This window comes from Phaenicophaeus curvirostris, unplaced genomic scaffold, assembly GCF_032191515.1.
Source record: "Phaenicophaeus curvirostris isolate KB17595 unplaced genomic scaffold, BPBGC_Pcur_1.0 scaffold_333, whole genome shotgun sequence".
Lineage (NCBI taxonomy): Eukaryota > Metazoa > Chordata > Aves > Cuculiformes > Cuculidae > Phaenicophaeus > Phaenicophaeus curvirostris.
This window is the reverse complement of record NW_027206935.1, coordinates 252-22359: the sequence shown is the minus strand read 5'-3', so window position 1 is coordinate 22359 and position 22108 is coordinate 252. Positions and strand designations below refer to the sequence as shown.

General features: G+C 60.8%; 3 protein-coding genes across 9 annotated transcripts; 2 read left to right on the top strand and 1 right to left on the bottom strand.

Annotated features, from left to right (window-relative positions):
- Positions 1-1300: 1300 nt before the first annotated feature.
- LOC138734960 (sushi, nidogen and EGF-like domain-containing protein 1) lies at positions 1301-10464 on the top strand. Its single transcript, XM_069882790.1, has 6 exons — positions 1301-1400; positions 3338-3468; positions 4927-5214; positions 7045-7182; positions 9044-9264; positions 10312-10464. Coding segments are annotated over exons 1-6 (873 nt in total). The 5' UTR covers positions 1301-1306; the 3' UTR covers positions 10313-10464.
- LOC138734959 (serine/arginine repetitive matrix protein 2-like) lies at positions 8587-13924 on the bottom strand. 7 transcript variants are annotated; one of them, XR_011339660.1, is made up of 4 exons: positions 13771-13924; positions 11592-13360; positions 9798-11021; positions 8587-9508 (listed from the first exon to the last, which is right to left on the bottom strand). XR_011339660.1 is itself a non-coding variant. In XM_069882789.1 (4 exons), exons 1-4 carry the CDS (start codon positions 13851-13853, stop codon positions 10955-10957), a joined length of 1977 nt encoding a protein of 658 aa, XP_069738890.1. In that variant the 5' UTR covers positions 13854-13924; the 3' UTR covers positions 10875-10954. The 7 variants fall into 7 exon arrangements, 3 of the variants coding, with proteins under 3 accessions (XP_069738887.1, XP_069738889.1, XP_069738890.1); XR_011339659.1 differs by having other exon boundaries at positions 8587-9734; positions 9861-11021; XR_011339657.1 differs by having other exon boundaries at positions 8587-10127; positions 10211-11021.
- Positions 13925-14150: 226 nt separating this feature from the next.
- On the top strand, positions 14151-21885 carry LOC138734953 (protein lin-37 homolog; the record flags this gene model as incomplete). Its single annotated transcript, XM_069882782.1, has 7 exons — positions 14151-14187; positions 15433-15480; positions 16562-16631; positions 18050-18103; positions 18447-18476; positions 19364-19440; positions 21734-21885. Coding segments are annotated over exons 2-7 (417 nt in total), but the record flags the coding sequence as incomplete, so codon positions are not given.
- Between the last annotated feature and the right edge of the window lie 223 nt (positions 21886-22108).

Sequence of the window (22108 nt, the reverse complement as noted above, 5' to 3'; positions counted from 1 at the left end):
GGGGACAGGGGGATATGGGGACAGGGGGACAGGGGGACAGGGGGACAGGGGGATATGGGGACAGGGGGACAGGGGGACAGGGGGACAGGGGGACATGGGGACAGGGGGGACAGGGGGACAGGGGGACAGGGGGATATGGGGACAGGGGGACAGGGGGACAGGGGGACAGGGGGACATGGGGATATGGGGACAGGGGGACAGGGGGACAGGGGGACAGGGGGACATGGGGACAGGGGGGACAGGGGGACAGGGGGACAGGGGGATATGGGGACAGGGGGACAGGGGGACAGGGGGACAGGGGGACATGGGGACAGGGGGGACAGGGGGACAGGGGGACAGGGGGATATGGGGACAGGGGGACAGGGGGACAGGGGGACATGGGGACAGAGGGACAGGGGGATATGGGGACAGGGGGACAGGGGGACAGGGGGATATGGGGACAGGGGGACATGGGGACAGGGGGACATGGGGACAGGGGGACAGGGGGACATGAGGACAGGGGGATATGGGGACATGGGGACATGGGGACATGGGGACAGGGGGACAGGGGGATATGGGGACAGGGGGACAGGGGGACAGGGGGATATGGGGACAGGGGGACAGGGGGACAGGGGGATATGGGGACAGGGGGACAGGGGGACAGGGGGACAGGGGGACATGGGGACAGGGGGATATGGGGACAGGGGGACAGGGGGACAGGGGGACATGGGGACAGAGGGACAGGGGGATATGGGGACAGGGGGACAGGGGGACAGGGGGATATGGGGACAGGGGGACATGGGGACAGGGGGACATGGGGACAGGGGGACAGGGGGACATGAGGACAGGGGGATATGGGGACATGGGGACATGGGGACATGGGGACAGGGGGACAGGGGGATATGGGGACAGGGGGACAGGGGGACAGGGGGATATGGGGACAGGGGGACAGGGGGACAGGGGGACAGGGGGACAGGGGGATATGGGGACAGGGGGACAGGGGGATATGGGGACAGGGGGACAGGGGGACAGGGGGATATGGGGACAGGGGGACAGGGGGACAGGGGGACAGGGGGACAGGGGGACAGGGGGATATGGGGACAGGGGGACAGGGGGACAGGGGGACAGGGGGATAGGGGGACAGGGGGACAGCGGGACAGGGGGATATGGGGACAGGGGGACAGGGGGACAGGGGGACATGGGGACAGGGGGACAGGGGGATATGGGGACAGGGGGACAGGGGGACAGGGGGACATGGGGACAGGGGGATAGGGGGACAGGGGGACATGAGGGGACATGAGGACACGGTGTCTCCAGGCCAGGGCAGATGAAGGCTCCTCGGGTTCTTCTCCTCCTCCTCCTCCTCCACGTGGAGCCCTGGGGACCCTCGGGGACAAGGGGGGCGCCCGGAAGGACACGAGGTGAGTGTTGGGGGGGGACACCAGTGCCTCCCAGTTCCATACTGGGAGGTCCCAGCCCCATATCAGGAGGTCCAGCCTGGGAGGTCCTAGGTCCATACTGGGAGCTCCTAGGTCCATACTGGGAGGTCCCAGACCCATATCAGGAGGTCCAGCCCCATACTGGGAGGTCCCAGGTCCATACTGGGAGCTCCAGCCCCACATTGGTAGGTCCTAGGTCCATACTGGGAGCTCCTAGGTCCATACTGGGAGGTCCCAGGTCCATACTGGAAGGTCCTAGGTCCATACTGGGAGGTCCCAGCCCCATATCAGGAGGTCCAGCCCCCATACTGGGAGGTCCAGCCCCATACTGGAAGGTCCTAGGTCCATACTGGGAGGTCCCAGCTCCATACTGGGAGGTCCCAGCCCCATATCAGGAGGTCCAGCCCCATACTGGGAGGTCCTAGGTCCATACTGGGAGGTCCCAGCCCCATATCAGGAGCTCCAGCCCCATACTGGGAGGTCCTAGGTCCATACTGGGAGGTCCTAGGTCCGTACTGGGAGGTCCCAGCCCCATATCAGGAGGTCCAGCTCCATACTGGGAGGTCCCAGGTCCATACTGGGAGATCCTAGGTCCATACTAGGAGGTCTCAGCCCCATATCAGGAGCTCCAGGTCCATACTGGAAGGTCCTAGGTCCATACTGGGAGGTCCCAGCCCCATATCAGGAGGTCCAGCCCCATACTGGGAGGTCCTAGGTCCATACTGGGAGTTCCCAGCCCCATATCAGGAGGTCCAGCCCCATATCAGGAGGTCCTAGGTCCATACTGGGAGGTCCTAGGTCCATATCAGGAGGTCCAGCCCCCATACTGGGAGGTCCAGCCCCATACTGGAAGGTCCTAGGTCCATACTGGGAGGTCTAGCCTCATACTGGGAGCTCCAGCCCCATACTGGAAGGTCCTAGGTCCATACTGGGAGGTCCCAGCTCAATACTGGGAGGTCCCAGCCCCATATCAGGAGGTCCAGCCCCATACTGGGAGGTCCTAGGTCCATACTGGGAGGTCCTAGGTCCGTACTGGGAGGTCCCAGCCCCATATCAGGAGCTCCAGCCCCATACTGGGAGCTCCTAGGTCCATACTGGAAGGTCCTAGGTCCATACTGGGAGTTCCCAGCCCCATATCAGGAGGTCCAGCCCCATACTGGAAGGTCCTAGGTCCATACTGGGAGGTCCTAGGTCCATATCAGGAGGTCCAGCCCCCATACTGGGAGGTCCAGCCCCATACTGGAAGGTCCTAGGTCCATACTGGGAGGTCTAGCCTCATACTGGGAGCTCCAGCCCCATACTGGAAGGTCCTAGGTCCATACTGGGAGGTCCCAGCCCCATACTGGAAGGTCCTAGGTCCATACTGGGAGGTCCCAGCCCCATATCAGGAGGTCCAGCCCCCATACTGGGAGGTCCAGCCCCATACTGGAAGGTCCTAGGTCCATACTGGGAGGTCCCAGCTCCATACTGGGAGGTCCCAGCCCCATATCAGGGGGTCCAGCCCCATACTGGGAGGTCCTAGGTCCATACTGGGAGGTCCCAGCCCCATACTGGAAGGTCCTAGGTCCATACTGGGAGGTCCCAGCCCCATATCAGGAGGTCCAGCCCCCATACTGGGAGGTCCAGCCCCATACTGGAAGGTCCTAGGTCCATACTGGGAGGTCCCAGCTCCATACTGGGAGGTCCCAGCCCCATATCAGGGGGTCCAGCCCCATACTGGGAGGTCCTAGGTCCATACTGGGAGGTCCTAGGTCCGTACTGGGAGGTCCTAGGTCCGTACTGGGAGGTCCCAGGTCCGTACTGGGAGGTCCCAGCCCCATATCAGGAGCTCCAGCCCCATACTGGGAGGTCCTAGGTCCATACTGGGAGCTCCTAGGTCCATACTGGGAGCTCGCAGCCCCTTACTGATGTCCCCGCAGAGGGTCTCCTGTACCCGTTCGGCCTCCAGGCCGGGGACGAGGTGACTCCCCACGAGGACGACGGGATGAGCCCCAAGATCCACCTCTGGGAGACCTTCTCCTTCTACGGGAGACCCCACCGCTCCCTCTACGTGGGTCCCATGGGGCTGGGGGGCACCAGGGGTGGGTTGGGGGTCACTGAGGGGTGGAGAACATGGGGTTGGGGGTCACCAGGGGTGGGTTGGGGGTCACTAGGGGGGGAGAACATGGGGTTGGGGAGCACCAGGGGTGGGTTGGGGTCACCAGGGGTGGAGAACATGGGGTTGGGGGTCATCAGGGGTGGGTTGGGGGTCACTGGGGGGGAGAACATGGGGTTGGGGAGCACCAGGGGTGGGTTGGGGTCACCAGGGGTGGAGAACATGGGGTTGGGGGTCACCAGGGGAGGGTTGGGGGTCACCAGGGGTGTAGAACATAGGGTTGGGGGTCACCAGGGGTGGGTTGGGGGTCACTAGGGGGGGAGAACATGGGGTTGGGGAGCACCAGGGGTGGGTTGGGGTCACCAGGGGTGGAGAACATGGGGTTGGGGGTCACCAGGGGTGTAGAACATGGGGTTGGGGGTCACCAGGGGTGGGTTGGGGGTCACTAGGGGGGAGAACATGGGGTTGGGGAGCACCAGGGGTGGGTTGGGGTCACCAGGGGTGGAGAACATGGGGTTGGGGGTCACCAGGGGAGGGTTGGGGGTCACCAGGGGTGTAGAACATGGTGTTGGGGGTCACCAGGGGTGGGTTGGGGGTCACTGAGGTGGAGAACATGGGGTTGGGGGTCACCAGGAGTGGGTTGGGGTCACCAGGGGTGGAGAACATGGGGTTGGGGGGCACCAGGGGTGGGTTGGGGGTCACCAGGGGTGGAGAACATGGGGTTGGGGGGCACCAGGGGTGGGTTGGGGGTCACTGAGGGGGGAGAACATGGGGTTGGGGAGCACCAGGGGTGGGTTGGGGGTCTCCAGGGGGGGAGAACATGGGGTTGGGGGTCACCAGGGGTGGGTTGGGGGTCACCAGGGGTGGAGAACATGGGGTTGGAGGTCACCAGGAGTGGGTTGGGGGTCACTGAGGGGGTAGAACATGGGGTTGGGGGTCACCAGGGGTGGGTTGGGGGTCACTAGGGGGGGAGAACATGGGGTTGGGGGTCACCAGGGGTGGGTTGGGGGTCTCCAGGAGTGGGTTGGGGGTCTCCAGGGGTGGAGAAGATGGGGTTGGGGGTCTCTAAGGTTGGGTTGGGGTCATCAGGGGTGGGTTGGGGGTCACCAGGGTTGGAGAACATGGGGTTGGGGGTCATCAGGGGTGGGTTGGGGGTCTCTAGGGTTGGGTTGGGGTCATCAGGGGTGGAGAACATGGGGTTGGGGGTCACCAGGGTTGGGTTGGGGGTCTCCAGGGGTGGGTTGGAGTCACCAGGGGTGGGTTGGGGTCTCCAGGGTTGGGTTGTGGTCATCAGGGGTGGGTTGGAGTCACCAAGAGTGGGTTGGGGGTCACCAGGGGTGGAGAACATGGGGTTGGGGGTCACCATGGGTTGGAGGAACCTGGAGTTGGGAGACGTTGTGGGGCCTCCTGCAGGTGAACAACAACGGGGTCGTCTCCTTCGGGGTGGCGGTCCCCGAGTTCACCCCCGAGCCCTTCCCCCTCTCGGGCCACCGCCCCTTCGTGGCTCCGTTCTGGGCCGACGTGGACAACCGGCTGGAGGGCGACGTCTTCTACAGGCAAAGCCGAGACCCCCAGCTCCTCCATCGCTTGGCCCGGGACCTGGAGGCGGTTTCGGAAGCCTCCGAGATGCCTCCTAAGCCGACTTGGGCCTTCGTGGCCACCTGGCATCGAGTCTCCTACTTCGGATCGGCCTCCAAGAAGGTGGGAGGGACACCAGGACCTTGGGGGGGGAGACCTGGGGCCACCAGGATGGGGATATGGGGCCACCAGGACCTTGGGATGGAGCTTTGGGGCCACCAGGATGGGGATATGGGGCCTCCAGGACCTGGGGATGGAGATCTGGGGCCTCCAGGATGGAGATTTGGGGCCACCAGGACCTGGGATGTAGCTTTGGGGCCACCAGGACTTAGAGATGGAGATTTGGGGCCACCAGGATCTGGGGATGGAGCTTTGGGGCCACCAGGATGGAGACCTGTGGCCACCAGGACCTGGGGATGGAGATCTGGGGCCACCAGGACGGGGATATGGAGCCACCAGCACCTGGAGGTAGAGATCTGGGGCCACCAGAATGGGGATATGGGGCCTCCAGGACCTGGGGATGGAGCTTTGGGGCCACCAGGATGGAGCTCTGGGGCCACCAGGACCTGGGGATGGAGCTTTGGGGCCACCAGGACTTAGAGATGGAGATCTGGGGCCACCAGGATGGAGTTTTGGGGCCACCAGGACTTAGAGATGGAGCTTTGGGGCCACCAGGATGGAGACCTGGAGCCACCAGGACCTGGAGATAGAGATCTGGGGCCACCAGGATGGGGATATGGGGCCTCCAGGACCTGGGGATGGAGCTTTGGGGCCACCAGGATGGAGCTTTGGGGCCACCAGGACTTAAAGATGGAGCTTTGGGGCCACCAGGACCTGGGGATGGAGCTTTGGGGCCACCAGGATGGGGATCTGGGGCCACCAGGACTTAGAGATGGAGACCTGGGGCTACCAGGATGGAGATCTGGGGCCTCCAGGACCTGGGGATGGAGACCTGGAGCCACCAGGACCTGGAGATAGAGATCTGGGGCCACCAGGATGGGGATATGGGGCCTCCAGGACCTGGGGATGGAGCTTTGGGGCCACCAGGATGGAGATCTGGGGCCACCAGGACTTAGAGATGGAGACCTGGGGCTACCAGGATGGAGATCTGGGGCCTCCAGGACCTGGGGATGGAGACCTGGAGCCACCAGGACCTGGAGATAGAGATCTGGGGCCACCAGGATGGGGATATGGGGCCTCCAGGACCTGGGGATGGAGCTTTGGGGCCACCAGGATGGAGATCTGGGGCCACCAGGACTTAGAGATGGAGCTTTGGAGCCATCAGGACCTGGAGATAGAGATCTGGGGCCACCAGGATGGGGATATGGGGCCTCCAGGACCTTGGGATGGAGCTTTGGGGCCACCAGGATGGAGATCTGGAGCCTCCAGGACCTTGGGATGGAGCTTTGGGGCCACCAGGATGGGGATCTGGGGCCACCAGGACTTGGAGATGGAGCTTTGGGGCCACCAGGACCTGGAGATGGAGCTTTGGGGCCACCAGGACCTGGGGATGGAGCTTTGGGGCCACCAGGATGGGGATCTGGGGCCACCAGGACTTAGAGATGGAGACCTGGGGCTACCAGGATGGAGATCTGGGGCCTCCAGGACCTGGGGATGGAGACCTAGAGCCACCAGGACCTAGAGATAGAGATCTGGGGCCACCAGGATGGAGATCTGGGGCCTCCAGGACCTGGGGATGGAGACCTAGAGCCACCAGGACCTGGAGATAAAGATCTGGGGCCACCAGGATGGGGATATGGGGCCTCCAGGACCTGGGGATGGAGCTTTGGGGCCACCAGGATGGAGACCTGGGGCCACCAGGACCTAGGGATGGAGCTTTGGAGCCATCAGGACCTGGAGATAGAGATCTGGGGCCACCAGGATGGGGATCTGGGGCCACCAGGACCTCGGGGGTGACCTCCAGGTGTGTGTGTCCCCCCCCCCCCGGGGCAGGTGAACACGTTCCAGGCGACGTTGGCCACCGACGGGGCCACCTCCTACGTGATCCTGACCTACGGGGACCTGAGCTGGACCACGGGCATCGCCAACCACGGGGACCCCCACAGCGGCCTCGGGGGGCTCCCCGCGCAGGTGGGACGGGGAACCGGGGGGCACGGGGGGCACGGGGGGGGGGAAGGAGGAAGGTGGGGGGGGAAATCAGAGGGAATTTGGGGGAAATTTGAGGGAATTTGGGGGAAATTTGAGGGAATTTGGGGGGAATTGAGGGAATTTTGAGGGAATTGAGAAAATTTGGGGAAATTGAGAAAATTTGGGGGAAATTTGAGGGAATTTAGAGTGAAATTGAGAGAATTTAGAGTGAAATTTAGGGAATTCAGAGTGAAATTGAGGGAATTTTGGGGGAATTGAGAGAATTTAGAGTGAAATTGAGAGAATTTAGAGTAAAATTTGGAGTGAAATTGAGAAAATTTGGGGGAAATTTGAGGGAATTTAGAGTGAAATTGAGAGAATTTAGAGTGAAATTTAGGGAATTCAGAGTGAAATTGAGGGAATTTTGGGGGAATTGAGAGAATTTAGAGTGAAATTGAGAGAATTTAGAGTGAAATTTGGGGAATTTAGAGTGAATTGAGGGAATTTTGGGGGAAATTGAGGGAATTTAGAGTGAATTGAGGGAATTTGGGGGGGAATTGAGGGAATTTGGGGGGAATTGAGGGAATTTTGGGTGAAATTGAGGGAATTTGGGGGGAATTGAGAGAATTTAGAGTGAAATTGAGAGAATTTAGAGTGAAATTTAGGGAATTTAGAGTGAAATTGAGGGAATTTTGGGGGAATTGAGAGAATTTAGAGTGAAATTGAGAGAATTTAGAGTGAAATTTGGGGAATTTAGAGTGAAATTGAGGGAATTTAGAGTGAATTGAGGGAATTTTGGGGGAAATTGAGGGAATTTAGAGTGAATTGAGGGAATTTGGGGGGGAATTGAGGGAATTCGGGGGGAATTGAGGGAATTTTGGGTGAAATTGAGGGAATTTGGGGGGAATTGAGGGAATTTGGGGGGAATTGAGAGAATTTAGAGTGAAATTGAGAGAATTTAGAGTGAAATTTAGGGAATTTAGAGTGAAATTGAGGGAATTTGGGGGGAATTGAGAGAATTTGGAGTGAAATTGAGGGAATTTTGGGGGAATTGAGGGAATTTTGGGTGAAGTTGAGGGAATTTAGAGGGAAATTGAGGGAATTTAGAGGGAAATTGAGGGAATTTGGGGTGAAATTGAGGGAATTTGAGGGGAATTGAGGGAATTTTGGGGAAATTGAGGGAATTTTGGGGAAATTGAGGGAATTTGGGGTGAAATTGAGGGGATTTAGAGTGAAATTGAGGGGATTTAGAGTAAAATTAAGGGAATTTAGAGTGAAATTGAGAGAATTTAGAGGAAAATTGAGAGAATTTAGAGGGAAATTGAGAGAATTTAGAGGGAAATTGAGGGAAATTGGGGGAAAATTGAGAAAATTTGAGGGGAAATTTGAGAAAATTTGAGGGGAAATTTGAGAAAATTTGAGGGTAATTGAGGAAATTTGGGGGAAATTGAGGAAATTTGGGGGAAATTGAGGAAATTTGGGTAGAATTTGTTGAATTTTGGTTGGAATTCATTGAATTTTACTTGGAATTCATTGAATTTGGGTTGGAATTCAATGAAATTTGGTTGAATTCATTGAATTTGGGTAGAATTCATTGAATTTTGGTTGGAATTCATGAAATTTGGTTGGAATTCATGAAATTTGGTTGGAACTCATTGAAATTTGTTGGAATTCATTGAAATTTGGTTGGAATTCATGAAATTTGGTTGGAATTCAATGAAATTTGGTTAGAATTCATGAAATTTGGTTGGAATTCATTGAATTTTCATTGGAATTCATGAAATTTGGTTGGAATTCATGGAATTTGGTTGGAATTCATGGAATTTCGGTTGGAATCCATGGATTTTGTGCTCCCCCCCTCCAGGCCGGGTTCAACAGTGGGGACGACGTCCACTTCTTCAACCTCCCGGGGTCTCGGACGCCCGAGGTTCTCGACGTCGCCCGCACCAGCAACGTCGGGGTCCCCGGCAGGTGGATCTTCCGCGTCGACGACTCCCACGGGCCCCTCGAGGCCACCTCCAGCCCCCCGGGGGCCACCACAACCTCCCCGCAGGCCACCGAGGAGAAGATCTACATCTGCGAGTGGTGAGGAACCCGCAAAGGGCTCTTGGGGGGCTCCAGGAGCTTCTCGGGGGGCTCCAGATCTTCTCAGGGGGCACCAGGACCTTCTCGCGGGGCTCCAGATCTTCTCGGGGGGCTCCAGGACCTTCTTGGGGGGCTCCAGGACCTTCTCAAGGGGCTCCAGATGCTCTTGGGGGGCTTCAGGAGCTTCTCGAGGGGCTCCAGATGCTCTTGGAGGGCTCCAGGACCTTCTCGGGGGGCTCCAGATCTTCTTGGGGGGGTCCAGATCTTCTCGGGGGGCACCAGGACCTTCTCGGGGGGCACCAGATCTTCTTGGGGGGCTCCAGGACCTTCTCGAGGAGCTCCAGATGCTCTTGGGGGGCTCCAGGACCTTCTCAAGGGGACACCAGATGCTCTTGGGGGGCACCAGATGCTCTTGGGGGACTCCAGGACCTTCTCGCGGGGCTCCAGATGCTCTTGGGGGGCTCCAGGACCTTCTCGGGGGGCACCAGAACCTTCTCGGGGGGCACCAGGACCTCCTTGGGGGGCACCAGGACCTTCTTGGGGGGCACCAGGACCTTCTTGGGGAACTCCAGGACCTTCTTGGGGGGCACCAGGACCTTCTCGAGGGGCTCCAGATGCTCTTGGGGGGCTCCAGGACCTTCTCAAGGGGGCACCAGATGCTCTTGGGGGGCACCAGATGCTCTTGGGGGGCACCAGGACCTTCTTGGGGGGCTCCAGATGCTCTTGGGTGGCTCCAGGACCTTCTCGGGGGGCTCCAGATCTTCTTGGGGGGCTCCAGGACCTTCTCAGGGGGCACCAGGACCTTCTCGAGGGGCTCCAGATTTTCTTGGGGGGCTCCAGATGCTCTTGGGGGGCTCCAGGACCTTCTTGGGGGGCACCAGGACCTTCTCAAGGGGCTCCAGATGCTCTCGGGGGCCTCCAGGACCTTCTCGGGGGCCTCCAGGACCTCCTCAAGGGGCTCCAGATGCTCTTGGGGGACTCCAAATGCTCTTGGGGGGCCCCAAGGACTTTGGGGTCCCCCCTAGTGTCCCCCCCTTTCTCCCACAGACCTCCCCCCTTGGATGCCGCCGTTGCCATGGAAACCGCACCAGAGATGCTCCGCAGGACCCCGGGGAGCCCGCGACCCCCCCCCCCGAACCCCAAAACCCACCAAGGGGACCCCAAAACTCATTAAAAGGGACCCCAAAACCCATTAAAGGGACCCCAAAAATCACCCCAAAGGACCCTAGAAGGTGGTGGCCGCGCAGAGCACGATGGGAGTTGTAGTCCGAGATCTAATGGGTCCCTATGGGGCGCAAAGCACTGTGGGAGTTGTAGTCCCAGGCCTAGTGTGTCCCTATGGGGGCGCAAAGCACTGTGGGCGTTGTAGTCCCAGATCTAGTGGGTCCCTGTGGGGGCGCAAAGCACTGTGGGAGTAGTAGTCCCAGACCTAATGGGTCCCTATGGAGGCGCAAAGCACTGTGGGAGTTGTAGCCCCCTATTAAGTCATTATAGCTTTATTGAGGCCGCAGGGCATGATGGGACTTGTAGTCCTGCAGTGCTGCCGCCATGATGGGGGGGGTGGGGAAGGAATTGAGGGTCTGGGGAAGCCCCAAAAGTGGCTCAAAAAGCTTTGGGGAGTGGGGGGAAGGGAAAAGGGCACTTGTGGGGTACACGGGGGACCCCTAAAGGTGTGGAGAGGGGGGTTTCCTTACCCCACGGCGCCTCCCGAAGGCTGCGGGGCCTCTGGCAGCGCCGCCAGGCGGGATTCGACGAGCCTGGAGGGGGAAGAGAGGGAAAAGAAATGGGGTTTGGGGGGGGTACAAGAGCTGCAAAGCATCATGGGAGCTGGAGTCCTAATGGTAGGGGTGCAATAGGGGCGCTATTGGAGGCGCAAAGCATCATGGGAGCTGTAGTCCCAGTGAGGGGGGCTCCTAATGGGGCTCTATGGAGGCGCAAAGCATCATAGGAGCTGTAGTCCTAGTAATGGGAGCCCTAAGGGGTCTCTATGGAGGCGCAAAGCACCATGGGAGCTGTAGTCCTAGTAGTGGGGAGCCCTAATGAGGGCTGTGGAGGCACAAAGCATCATGGGAGCTGTAGTCCCAAGGAGATGTGGGACCCCAAGATGGCGGCGGTGGGGGGGGAGGGGCCAGACGTACCCTAAAAGCCTCTGAAGGGTCCGTTGGCGTCGGAGCAGCAGCTGGAGGAGGGGATCGGCTGGGGGGAGACCCACACGTGAGAGCCTGACCCATAAGTGACCCCCCCAGCCCCATAAGTGACCCCCCCAGCCCCATAAGTGACCCCCCAGCCCCATAAGTGACCCCCCCAGCCCCATAAGTGCCGCTCACCCAGTAGTTGAGTTGCTGCCCCTGGTCCGGAGTCATGTGACCTGGAAGATGGCCACCGGGGCAAAGCATCATGGGAGTTCGACCCCTCTTGACCCTTCCTGTGGTGCAAAGGATCATGGGAGGGGCTATTGGCAGCATCACTGGCGTCATGTGACCCCCAAGATGGCCGCCGGAGCAAAGGATCACGGGACTCCGACTCTTCCTGGTCCTTCCGGTGGTGCAAAGCATCATGGGAGTCCATCCTGCTTGGGTCCACACTGCCACGGGGGTCACGTGACCTCAAAGATGGCCGCTGGGGCAAAGCATCATGGGAGCTCGGCCCCTCTGGGTCCTTCCCGTGGCGCAAAGGATCATGGGAGGGGCTCCTGGAGGCCTCACCAGGGTCACATGACCCCCAAGATGGCTGCCAGCGCAAAGCATCAATGCAGTTCAGCCCCTCTTGGTCCTTCCCAGGCTGCAAAGGATCATGGGAGCAGCTCTTCAAGGCCTCAGGCAGGTCACGTGACCTCCAAGATGGCCGCCGGCGCAAAGGCTCATGGGAGTTCGACTCCGCCTGGTCCTTCCTGTGGCGCAAAGGATCATGGGAGCCGATCTGGGTTGGTTCTTGACCACTGTGGGGGTCACGTGACCTCAAAGATGGCCGCTGGGGCAAAGCATCATGGGAGTTCGGCCCCTCTGGGTCTTTCCTGGGGCGCAAAGGATCACGGGAGGGGCTCCTGGAGGCCTCACCAGGGTCACATGGCCCCCAAGATGGCCGCCGGTGCAAAGCATCATGGGAGTTCAGCCCCTCTTGGTCCTTCCCACGGCGCAAAGGATCATGGGAGCAGCTCTTGGATGCCTGATGGGTGTCACGTGACCTCCAAGATGGCCGCTGGCGCAAAGGCTCATGGGATTTCACCTCCAATAATGGCGTCGCCCGGCACAAAGGATCATGGGAGCCCATCCGGGGCAGCTCTTCACCTTCATGGGGGTCATGTGACCCCCAAGATGGCCGCCAGCACAAAGCATCATGGGAGCTCTGCCCCTCCGGGTCCTCCCAGTGGCGCAAAGGATCGTGGGAGGGGCTCCTGGAGGCCTCACCGGGGTCACGTGACCCCCAAGATGGCCGCCGGCACAAAGCATCATGGGAGTTCAGCCCCTCTTGGTCCTTCCCGTGGCACAAAGGCTCATGGGAGCAGCTATTCAATACCTCAGGGGGGTCACGTGACCTCCAAGATGGCCGCCAGCGCAAAGGTTCATGGGATTTCACCTCCAATAATGGTGTCGCCCAGCGCAAAGGATCATGGGAGCCCATCCGGGGCAGCTCTTCACCTCCACGGGGGTCATGTGACCTCCAAGATGGCCGCCGGCACAAAGCATCATGGGAGCTCGGCCCCTCCGGGTCCTCCCAGGGGCGCAAAGCATCGTGGGAGGGGCTCCTGGAGGCCTCACTGGGGTCACGTGACCCCCAAGATGGCTGCCGGCGCAAAGCCTCATGGGAGTTCGGCCCCTCTTGGGTCTTCCCGGGCCGCAAAGGATCATGGGAGCAGGTCTTCGACGCCTCAGGGGGGTCACGTGACCTCCAAGATGGCCGCCGGCGCAAAGGCTCATGGGAGCTCGGCCCCTCTTCATCCTTCCCGCGGCGCAAAGGATCATGGGAGGGGCTCCTGGAGGCCTCATGGGGGTCATGTGACCTCCAAGATGGCCGTCGGCGCAAAGCATCATGGGAGTGGTCATGTGACCTCCAAGATGGCCGCCGGGGGGCGGGGCCAGAGCTGAGGAGAGAGAAGCTGCGGGGGGGTGGAAAACAAAGGGGGTGGGAGGAGGATCTGTGGGGCCGGGGGGGGATCTGTGGGGCCGGGGGGGGGATCTGTGGGGCCGGGGGGGGGATCTGTGGGGCCGGGGGGAGATCTATGGGGCCGGGGGGGGGATCTGTGGGGCCGGGGGGGGATCTGGGGGGGGATCTATGGGGCCGGGGGGGATCTATGGGGCCGGGGGGGGATCTATGGGGCCGGGGGGGGAATCTATGGGGCTGGGGGGGGATCTGGGGGGGGATCTATGGGGCCGGGGGGGATCTATGGGGCCGGGGGGGGATCTGGGGGGGGATCTATAGGGCCGGAGGGGGGATCTATGGGGCTGGGGGGGGGGATCTAAGGGGCTGGGGGGGGGGGGGATCTACCGGGCCCGAGAGGGGTCAAACCTCCTCCGCAGCAGCCGCTCTGTTCGCTCCTCCAGGCCGGGCTCACGTGGTGACGTCACGCGTGACGTCGTCGCAGCCGTCATGACGTCACAGCCCCCCCTCTTTAATGGGGCGGTGGAGGCGGCTTCGCCCCCCTCTAAATCCTCCCCGGGCCCCGTGGTTTCCCGTAGCAACGCCCACTTCCGCTCTCCACGACTTCCGCTTCCGGTCTTTTCCCTTTCCCGCCGGCGCGCGAAATGGCTCCTTTTTGTAGTCCCGGCGCGGGGACTACAACTCCCGGCGTGCTTTGCGCGGTGGGCGGGGCTTATCCCCTCTCAGCCAATGGGAGGCTGGAGTGGGCGGGGTTTAACCGCCCCCTCAGCCAATGGGAGCGCGGGGGGGCGGGGCCAGCGGCGCGCGCGACGGCGGCTCCGAGCGGTGAGAGAGGGGAGGGGGGGGGGTTTGAAGCGCCTATAGGGGGGCCTATAGGGGGACTATAGGGGCCCTTATAGAGCCCCGCGGAGGCCTAGAGGGCCTTGTGGGGCCCTGTGGGTGCTATAGAGCCGTATAGAGCCCTGTGGGCTCCTGCGAGGTCCTACAGAGCCCCTATAGAGTCCTTGGAGACCCCTATAGGGCCCCTGTAGAGTCTGTATAGACTCCTGTGGGCGGCTGCTGGCTCCTATAGAGCCCCATAAAGTCTTACAGAGCCCTATGGGCGCCTACAAGATCCTGTAGAGCCCCTATACGGGCTACGTAGATCCCTGTAGAGCCTATATAGGTCCCTATAGAGCTCTGTGGGCGGCTACAGGCTCCTATAGAACCCCATAGGCTCTTACAGAGCCCTATGGGTGCCTACAATATCCTATGTAGCCTATACAGCCTATGTAGACCCCTACAGAACCCTGTGGATGGCTACAGGCTCCTATACAGCTCCTATAAACCCCTATAGAGTCTCTATAGAACCCCTAAGGACCCCTATAGAGCCTGTATAGAGCCCTATAGAGCTCTATGGGTGGCTATGAGATCCTATAGAGCTCCTATAGATCTCTATAGAACCTTGTGGGGGGCTACAGTCTCCTATAAAAACCCTATACAGCCCATGTAGACACCTCCAGAGTCCCTATGGAACTTCTGAAGACCCCTATAGAGCCTCTATAGAACCCTATAGAATCCTATGGGCGGCCTCAAGACCCTATAGAGCTTCTATAGACTTCTATAGAACCCTATGGGCAACTACAATCTCCTAGAAAGGCCTTATACAGCCCATGTAGACCCCTATAGAGTCCCTATAGAACCCCTAAGGACCCCTGTAGACCCTCTACAGACCCCTACAGAGCCCTGCGGGTGGCTACAGGCTCCTATAGAGCCCCGTAGGCTCTTACAGAGCCCTATGGTCACCCATGGGATCCTATAGAGCCCCTATACACCCCATATCGACCCCTGCAGAGTTTTTATAGAGCCCTTAAAGGCTCCTATAGAGCCTCTATAGAACCCTGTGGGTGGGTACGAGATCCTATAGAGTCCCTATAGAACCCTGTGGGTCGCTACAGGTTCCTATAGAGCCCTTCTACAGCCCATATAGAGCCCTATAGAGTTCTATAAAACTCCTGAAGACCCCTATAGAGCCCTATAAAGCTTGTATAGACCCCTATAGACCCCATAAGTGCCCCCCCCGCCCCACAGGTGCCCCCCCCGCCATGCTGGCCGTCAAGGTGAAGGTGGAGAAGCCGGGTAAGACCCCCATTTTCCCTCTTTTTCACCCCATTTTTGGGGATCCCCCCTTCCCCCCCCCTTTTCCCCCCCTTTTCCCCCCATTTTCCCCCATTTTCCCACCATTTTCCCCCCTTTTCCCGCCATTTCCCCCTATTTTCCCACCATTTTCCCCTCTTTTCCCACCATTTCCCCCATTTTTCTGCCATTTCCCCCCTTTCCCCCCCTTTTCCTGCCATTTCCCCCTTTTTACCCCCCTTTTCCTGCCATTTCCCCCCCTTTTCCCACCATTTTCCCACCATTTCCCCCCATTTTCCCACCATTTCCCGCCATTTCCCCCATTTTCCCACCATTTCCCCAGCATTTTCCCGCCATTTTTGCCCCATTTCCCCCTTTTACCCCCATTTTACCCCCTTTCCCCCCCTTTTCCCACCATTTCCCCCCATTTTCCCCCATTTTCCCACCATTTACCCCCCTTTTCCTGCCATTTCCCCCCCTTTTCCCACCATTTTCCCGCCATTTCCCCCGTTTTCCCGCCATTTCCCCCCATTTCCCCCATTTTCCCACCATTTTCCCCATTTTCCCGCCATTTTTGCCCCATTTCCCCCCTTTTACCCCCATTTTCCCCCCTTTTCACCCCATTTTCCTGCCATTTCCCCCCCTTTCCCACCATTTCCCCCCTTTCCCACCATTTCCCCCCCTTTTCCCACCATTTCCCCCTTTTCACCCCATTTTCCTGCCATTTCCCCCCATTTTCCCCCCATTTTCCCACCATTTCCCCCCCTTTTCCCACCATTTCCCCCCTTTTCCCGCCATTTTCCCCCCATTTTCCCCCCATTTCCCCCATTTTCCCGCCATTTCCCCCCTTTTCCCGCCATTTTTACCCCCATTTCCCCTCCTTTTCACCCCATTTTTGGGGTCCCCCCCAATTATTTGCCCCCTCCCCCATTATTTACCCCCCCTTATTTACCCCCCACCCCACTTTTACCCCCTTTTACCCCCATTTTCCCCCCTTTTACCCCCATTTCCCCCCCTTTTACCCCCATTTCCCCCCCTTTTCCCCCCATTTTTGGGGTCCCCCCCAATTATTTGCCCCCCCCAGACCTGGAGGCGGCGTCGGCGCGGTCGCGGTTGGACGCGGTTCTGCAGGGGCTGGTGGAGCGAGGGGGCAGGTAGGGGGGGCAAATAATGGGGGGGGGGGTAAAAAATGGGGCAAAAAGGGGGAAATGGGGGGAAAAAAGGGGGAAATGGGGGGAAAAAGGGGAAATGGGGGTAAAAATGGGGGAATTGGGGGTAAAAAGGGGGAATGGGGGTAAAAAAGGGGGCAAAAAGGAGGAAATGGGGGCAAAAGAGGGGGAAATGGGGGTAAAAAAGGGGGACATTGGGGCAAAAAGGGGAAAATGGGGGTAAAAAAGGGGGAAATGGGGGTAAAAAGGGGGAAATGGGGGTAAAAAGGGGGTAAAAAGGGGGACATGGGGGCAAAAAAGGGGAATTGGGGGTAAAAAGGGGGAAATGGGGTTAAAAATGGGGGAATTGGGGGTAAAAAAAGGGGAAATGGGGTAAAAAGGGAGGAAATGGTGGTAAAAAAGGGGGGAAATGGGGGTAAAAATGGGGAATTGGGGGTAAAAATGGGGGAATGGGTAATAAAAGGGGGAAATGGGGGTAAAGAGGGGGAATTGGGGGTAAAAATGGGGGAATTGGGGGTAAAAAAGGGGGAATTGGGGGTAAAAATGGGGGTAAAAAGGGGAAATGGGGAAAAAAAGGGGGAAATGGGGGTAAAAATGTGGAATTGGGGGTAAAAGTGGGGAATTGGGGTAAAAAAGGGGGAAAGGGGGGTAAAAAGGGGGGTTAAAAAGGGGGAAATGGGGGTAAAAAGGGGGAATTGGGGGTAAAAATGGGGGAATTGGGGGGAAAAAGGGGGAATGGGGGCAAAAAGGGGGGAAATGAGGCTAAAAAGAAGGAAAATGAGGCAAAAAGGGGGAAAATGGGGCAAAAAAGGGGGGAAATGAGGCAAAAAAGGGGGGAAATGAGGGAAAAAGGGGGGAAAATGAGGCAAAAAGGGGGGAAATGAGGGAAAAAGGGGGGAAATGAGGGAAAAAGGGGGGAAATGAGGGAAAAAGGGGGGGAAATGAGGGAAAAAGGGGGGGAAATGAGGGAAAAAGGGGGGAAATGAGGGAAAAAAAGGGGGGAAATGAGGGAAAAAGGGGGGGAAATGAGGGAAAAAGGGGGGAAATGAGGCCAAAAGGGGGGAAATGAGGGAAAAAGGGGGGGAAATGAGGGAAAAAGGGGGGAAATGAGGCCAAAAGGAGGGAAATGAGGGAAAAAGGGGGGGAAATGAGGGAAAAAGGGGGGGGAAATGAGGGAAAAAGGGGGGAAATGAGGGAAAAAGGGAGGAAATGAGGGAAAAAGGGGGGGAAATGAGGGAAAAAGGGGGGAAATGAGGGAAAAAGGGGGGAAATGAGGCCAAAAGGGGGGGAAATGAGGCAAAAAGGGGGGAAATGAGGGAAAAAGGGGGGGAAATGAGGGAAAAAGGGGGGAAATGGGGGGGGACCCTGATTTCGGGGTGTCCCCCCCTGTTTTTGGGGCGCAGGGAGGCGGCAGCGGAGGAGGAGGCGGCGAAGGCGCCCGGGGAAGCTGTGAACAAGTAAGGAGGGGGCAGACACCATTTTGGGGTGAAAATACGAGGTTTTGGGGTCCCTGGGGGGGAGGAAAAGGGGGGGGACCCCAAGCTTAGGGGGGTGTGGGGGGGGGCAGGCGTTTTTGATGGAAAACCATAAGTTTTTGGGGTTCCTGAGGGGGGAAAAAGGGGGGGGGGACCCTAAAATTAGGGATTTTTTTTTTGGGGGGGGAGGCATTTTTGGGGAGAAAACACGAGGTTTTGGGGGTCCCCTAAAATTAGGGGAGTTGGTGGGGAGGGAGCTCCCAGTTTTGGGGTGAAAAGGTGAGGTTTTGGGGTCTTAAACTTGAGGTTCTCCCCCTCCTTGCAGGGAGGCTTTGCCCAGCGCCCCCGGGAAAAGGTGAGAGGGGGGACTGGGGGGGACTGGGAGGGACTGGGAGGGACTGGGAGGGGACTGGGAGGGGACTGGGAGGGACTGGGGGGGACTGGGAGGGGACTGGGAGGGACTGGGAGGGACTGGGAGGGGACTGGGAGGGACTGGGGGGGGACTGGGAGGGGACTGGGAGGGACTGGGAGGGACTGGGAGGGACTGGGAGGGGACTGGGAGGGACTGGGAGGGGACTGGGAGGGGGACTGGGAGGGGACTGGAGGGGACTGGGAGGGGACTGGGAGGGGACTGGGGGGGACTGGGAGGGGACTGGGGGGGACTGGGAGGGACTGGGGGGGACTGGGAGGGACTGGGAGGGACTGGGAGGGGACTGGGGGGGACTGGGAGGGGACTGGGGGGGACTGGGAGGGACTGGGAGGGGACTGGGGGGGACTGGGAGGGGACTGGGAGGGACTGGGAGGGGACTGGGAGGGGACTGGGAGGGACTGGGAGGGACTGGGAGGGACTGGGAGGGACTGGGAGGGCACTGGGAGGGACTGGGAGGGGACTGGGAGGGACTGGGAGGGACTGGGAGGGGACTGGGGGGGACTGGGAGGGGACTGGGAGGGACTGGGAGGGGACTGGGAGGGGACTGGGAGGGGACTGGGAGGGGACTGGGAGGGGACTGGGAGGGGACTGGGAGGGACTGGGAGGGGACTGGGAGGGACTGGGAGGGGACTGGGGGGGACTGGGAGGGGATTGGGGGGGACTGGGAGGGGACTGGGAGGGGACTGGGAGGGACTGGGAGGGGACTGGGAGGGGACTGGGGGGGACTGGGAGGGACTGGGAGCACTGGGAGGGACTGGGGGGGGGTAGCCATTGCTTTGTTATTGGTTTATACTGGTTTGTACTGGTCCCAGGCCGCCCCCCCGGCTCCCCCAGCAGCGGAGGAAGAAGCGCCGGGAGGCAGAGGAGGGACCCGAGCCCCAACGGGGGAGTGAGTGGGGGGCCGCCCCATAGATCTGTGGGGCTGGGGGGGGGGGATCTGTGGGGCTGGGGGGGGAATCTATGGGGCTGGGGGGGGGATCTGTGGGGCTGGGGGGGGATCTGTGGGGCTGGGGGGGGGATCTGTGGGGCCGGGGGGGGGATCTGTGGGGCTGGGGGGGGGATCTGTGGGGCTGGGGGGGGGATCTGTGGGGCTGGGGGGGGATCTGTGGGGCTGGGGGGGGATCTGTGGGGCTGGGGGGGGGATCTGTGGGGCCGGGGGGGGGGGATCTGTGGGGCCGGGGGGGGGGGATCTGTGGGGCTGGGGGGGGATCTGTGGGGCTGGGGGGGGATCTGTGGGGCTGGGGGGGGGATCTGTGGGGCTGGGGGGGGGATCTATGGGGCTGGGGGGGGATCTGTGGGGCTGGGGGGGGATCTGTGGGGCTGTGGGGGGGATCTATGGGGCCGGGGGGGGGGGATCTGTGGGGCTGGGGGGGGATCTATGGGGCCGGGGGGGGATCTATGGGGCAGAGGCTCTCGCTATGGGGCAGAGACACCTGCTATGGGGCTGGGAGCAGGATCTATGGGGCAGGGAGCAGGATCTATGGGGCTGGGAGTGGGTTCTATGGGGCAGGGAGCAGGATCTGTGGGGCTGGGAGCAGGATCTATGGGGCAGGGAGCAGGATCTATGGGGCAGAGGCTCCCGCTATGGGGCTGGGAGCGGGATCTATGGGGCAGAGGCTCCCGCTATGGGGCTGGGAGTGGGATCTATGGGGCTGGGAGCGGGTTCTATGGGGCTGGGAGTGGGTTCTATGGGGCAGAGGCTCCCGCTATGGGGCTGGGGGGGGATCTATGGGGCTGGGAGTGGGATCTATGGGGCCGGGGGTGGATCTGTGGGGCTGGGGGGGGATCTATGGGGCTGGGAGCGGGATCTATGGGGCTGGGGGGGGATCTATGGGGCCGGGGGGGGGATCTGTGGGGCTGGGGGGGATCTATGGGGCTGGGGGGGGATCTGTGGGGCTGGGGGGGGATCTATGGGGCCGGGTGGGGATCTGTGGGGCTGGGGGGGGATCTGTGGGCTGGGGGGGGATCTATGGGGCTGGGGGGGGGATCTGTGGGGCCGGGGGGGGATCTGTGGGGCTGGGGGGGGATCTGTGGGGCTGGGGGGGGATCTATGGGGCTGGGGGGGATCTGTGGGGCTGGGGGGGGATCTGTGGGGCTGGGGGGGGGATCTATGGGGCCGGGGGGGGATCTGTGGGGCCGGGGGGGGATCTGTGGGGCCGGGGGGGGGATCTGTGGGGCTGGGGGGGGATCTATGGGGCTGGGGGGGGGATCTATGGGGCTGGGGGGGGATCTATGGGGCTGGGGGGGGGATCTATGGGGCCGGGGGGGGATCTGTGGGGCCGGGGGGGGATCTGTGGGGCCGGGGGGGGGATCTGTGGGGCTGGGGGGGGATCTATGGGGCTGGGGGGGGGATCTATGGGGCTGGGGGGGGATCTATGGGGCTGGGGGGGGATCTGTGGGGCTGGGGGGGGATCTATGGGGCTGGGGGGGGGATCTATGGGGCTGGGAGCGGATTCTATGGGGCTGGGAGCCCCGCTATGGGGCAGAGGCTCCTGCTATGGGGCTGGGAGTGGGTTCTATGGGGCTGGGAGCAGGATCTATGGGGCTAGGAGCAGATTCTATGGGGCTGCGAGTCTCGCTATGGGGCAGAGGCTCTCTCTATGGGGCAGGGAGCAGGATCTATGGGGCTGGGAGGGGGATCCATGGGGCTGGGGGAGATCTATGGGGCTGGGAGCAGGTTCTATGGGGCAGGGAGCAGATTCTATGGGGCTGGGAGCCCCGCTATGGGGCAGAGGCTCCCTCTATGGGGCTGGGAGCGGGTTCTATGGGGCTGGGAGCGGGATCTATGGGGCTGGGGGGGATCTATGGGGCAGGGAGCAGGATCTATGGGGCTGGGAGCGGATTCTATGGGGCAGAGGCTCCCGCTATGGGGCTGGGAGCAGGATCTATGGGGCTGGGAGTGGATTCTATGGGGCTGGGAGCCCCGCTATGGGGCAGAGGCTCCCGCTATGGGGCTGGGAGCGGGATCTATGGGGCAGAGTGAAGGTTTTATGGGGCTGGGAGCGGGTTCTATGGGGCAGAGGCTCCCTCTATGGGGCTGGGAGCAGGTTTTATGGGGCAGAGTGAAGGTTTTATGGGGCTGGGAGCGGATTCTATGGGGCTGGGGGTGGATCTATGGGGCTGGGGGGGTCGCTATGGGGCAGAGGCCCCCCCTGACCCCCCGCCGTGGGGCTGCCCCCCAGACACGTACGTCATCAAGCTGTTCGACCGCAGCGTGGAGCTGGGGCAGTTCGCGGAGGGGACCCCCCTGTACCCCGTGTGCCGCGCCTGGATGCGCAACTGCCCCACGGCGCGAGGGGGCGCCCCACAGCCCCCCCCGGCCGCCCCCCCCGAGGTGAGGGACCTATAGGGGCCTATAGAGACCCATAGGGGGCATAGAGACCCCATAGGGACCCATAGAGACACGTAGAGACCCATAGCGGCCCATAGAGACCCCATAGGGACCCCCCAGAGACCCCCGGCCACGCCCCCCCCCGAGGTGAGGGGCCTATAGAAACCTATAGAGACCCATAGGGCCCCATAGAGACCCCATAGGGACCCCACAGAGACCCCACAGC

Bases quoted from the DNA above. Each gene is read 5' to 3' on its own strand.
- LOC138734959 (XM_069882786.1), bottom strand. From the start codon at position 13,853: ATGACGGCTGCGACGACGTCACGCGTGACGTCACCACGTGAGCCCGGC. The intron at 13,361-13,770 runs GTTTGACCCCTC...ACCCCCCCGCAG, and splicing joins GAGCGGCTGCTGCGGAGGAG to CTTCTCTCTCCTCAGCTCTG. The intron at 11,022-11,591 runs GTGAGCGGCACT...TTCCCCCTCCAG, and splicing joins GGCAGCAACTCAACTACTGG to GCTCGTCGAATCCCGCCTGG.
- LOC138734960 (XM_069882790.1), top strand. From the start codon at position 1,307: ATGAAGGCTCCTCGGGTTCTTCTCCTCCTCCTCCTCCTCCACGTGGAG. The intron at 1,401-3,337 runs GTGAGTGTTGGG...ATGTCCCCGCAG, and splicing joins GGCGCCCGGAAGGACACGAG to AGGGTCTCCTGTACCCGTTC. The intron at 7,183-9,043 runs GTGGGACGGGGA...CCCCCCCTCCAG, and splicing joins TCGGGGGGCTCCCCGCGCAG to GCCGGGTTCAACAGTGGGGA.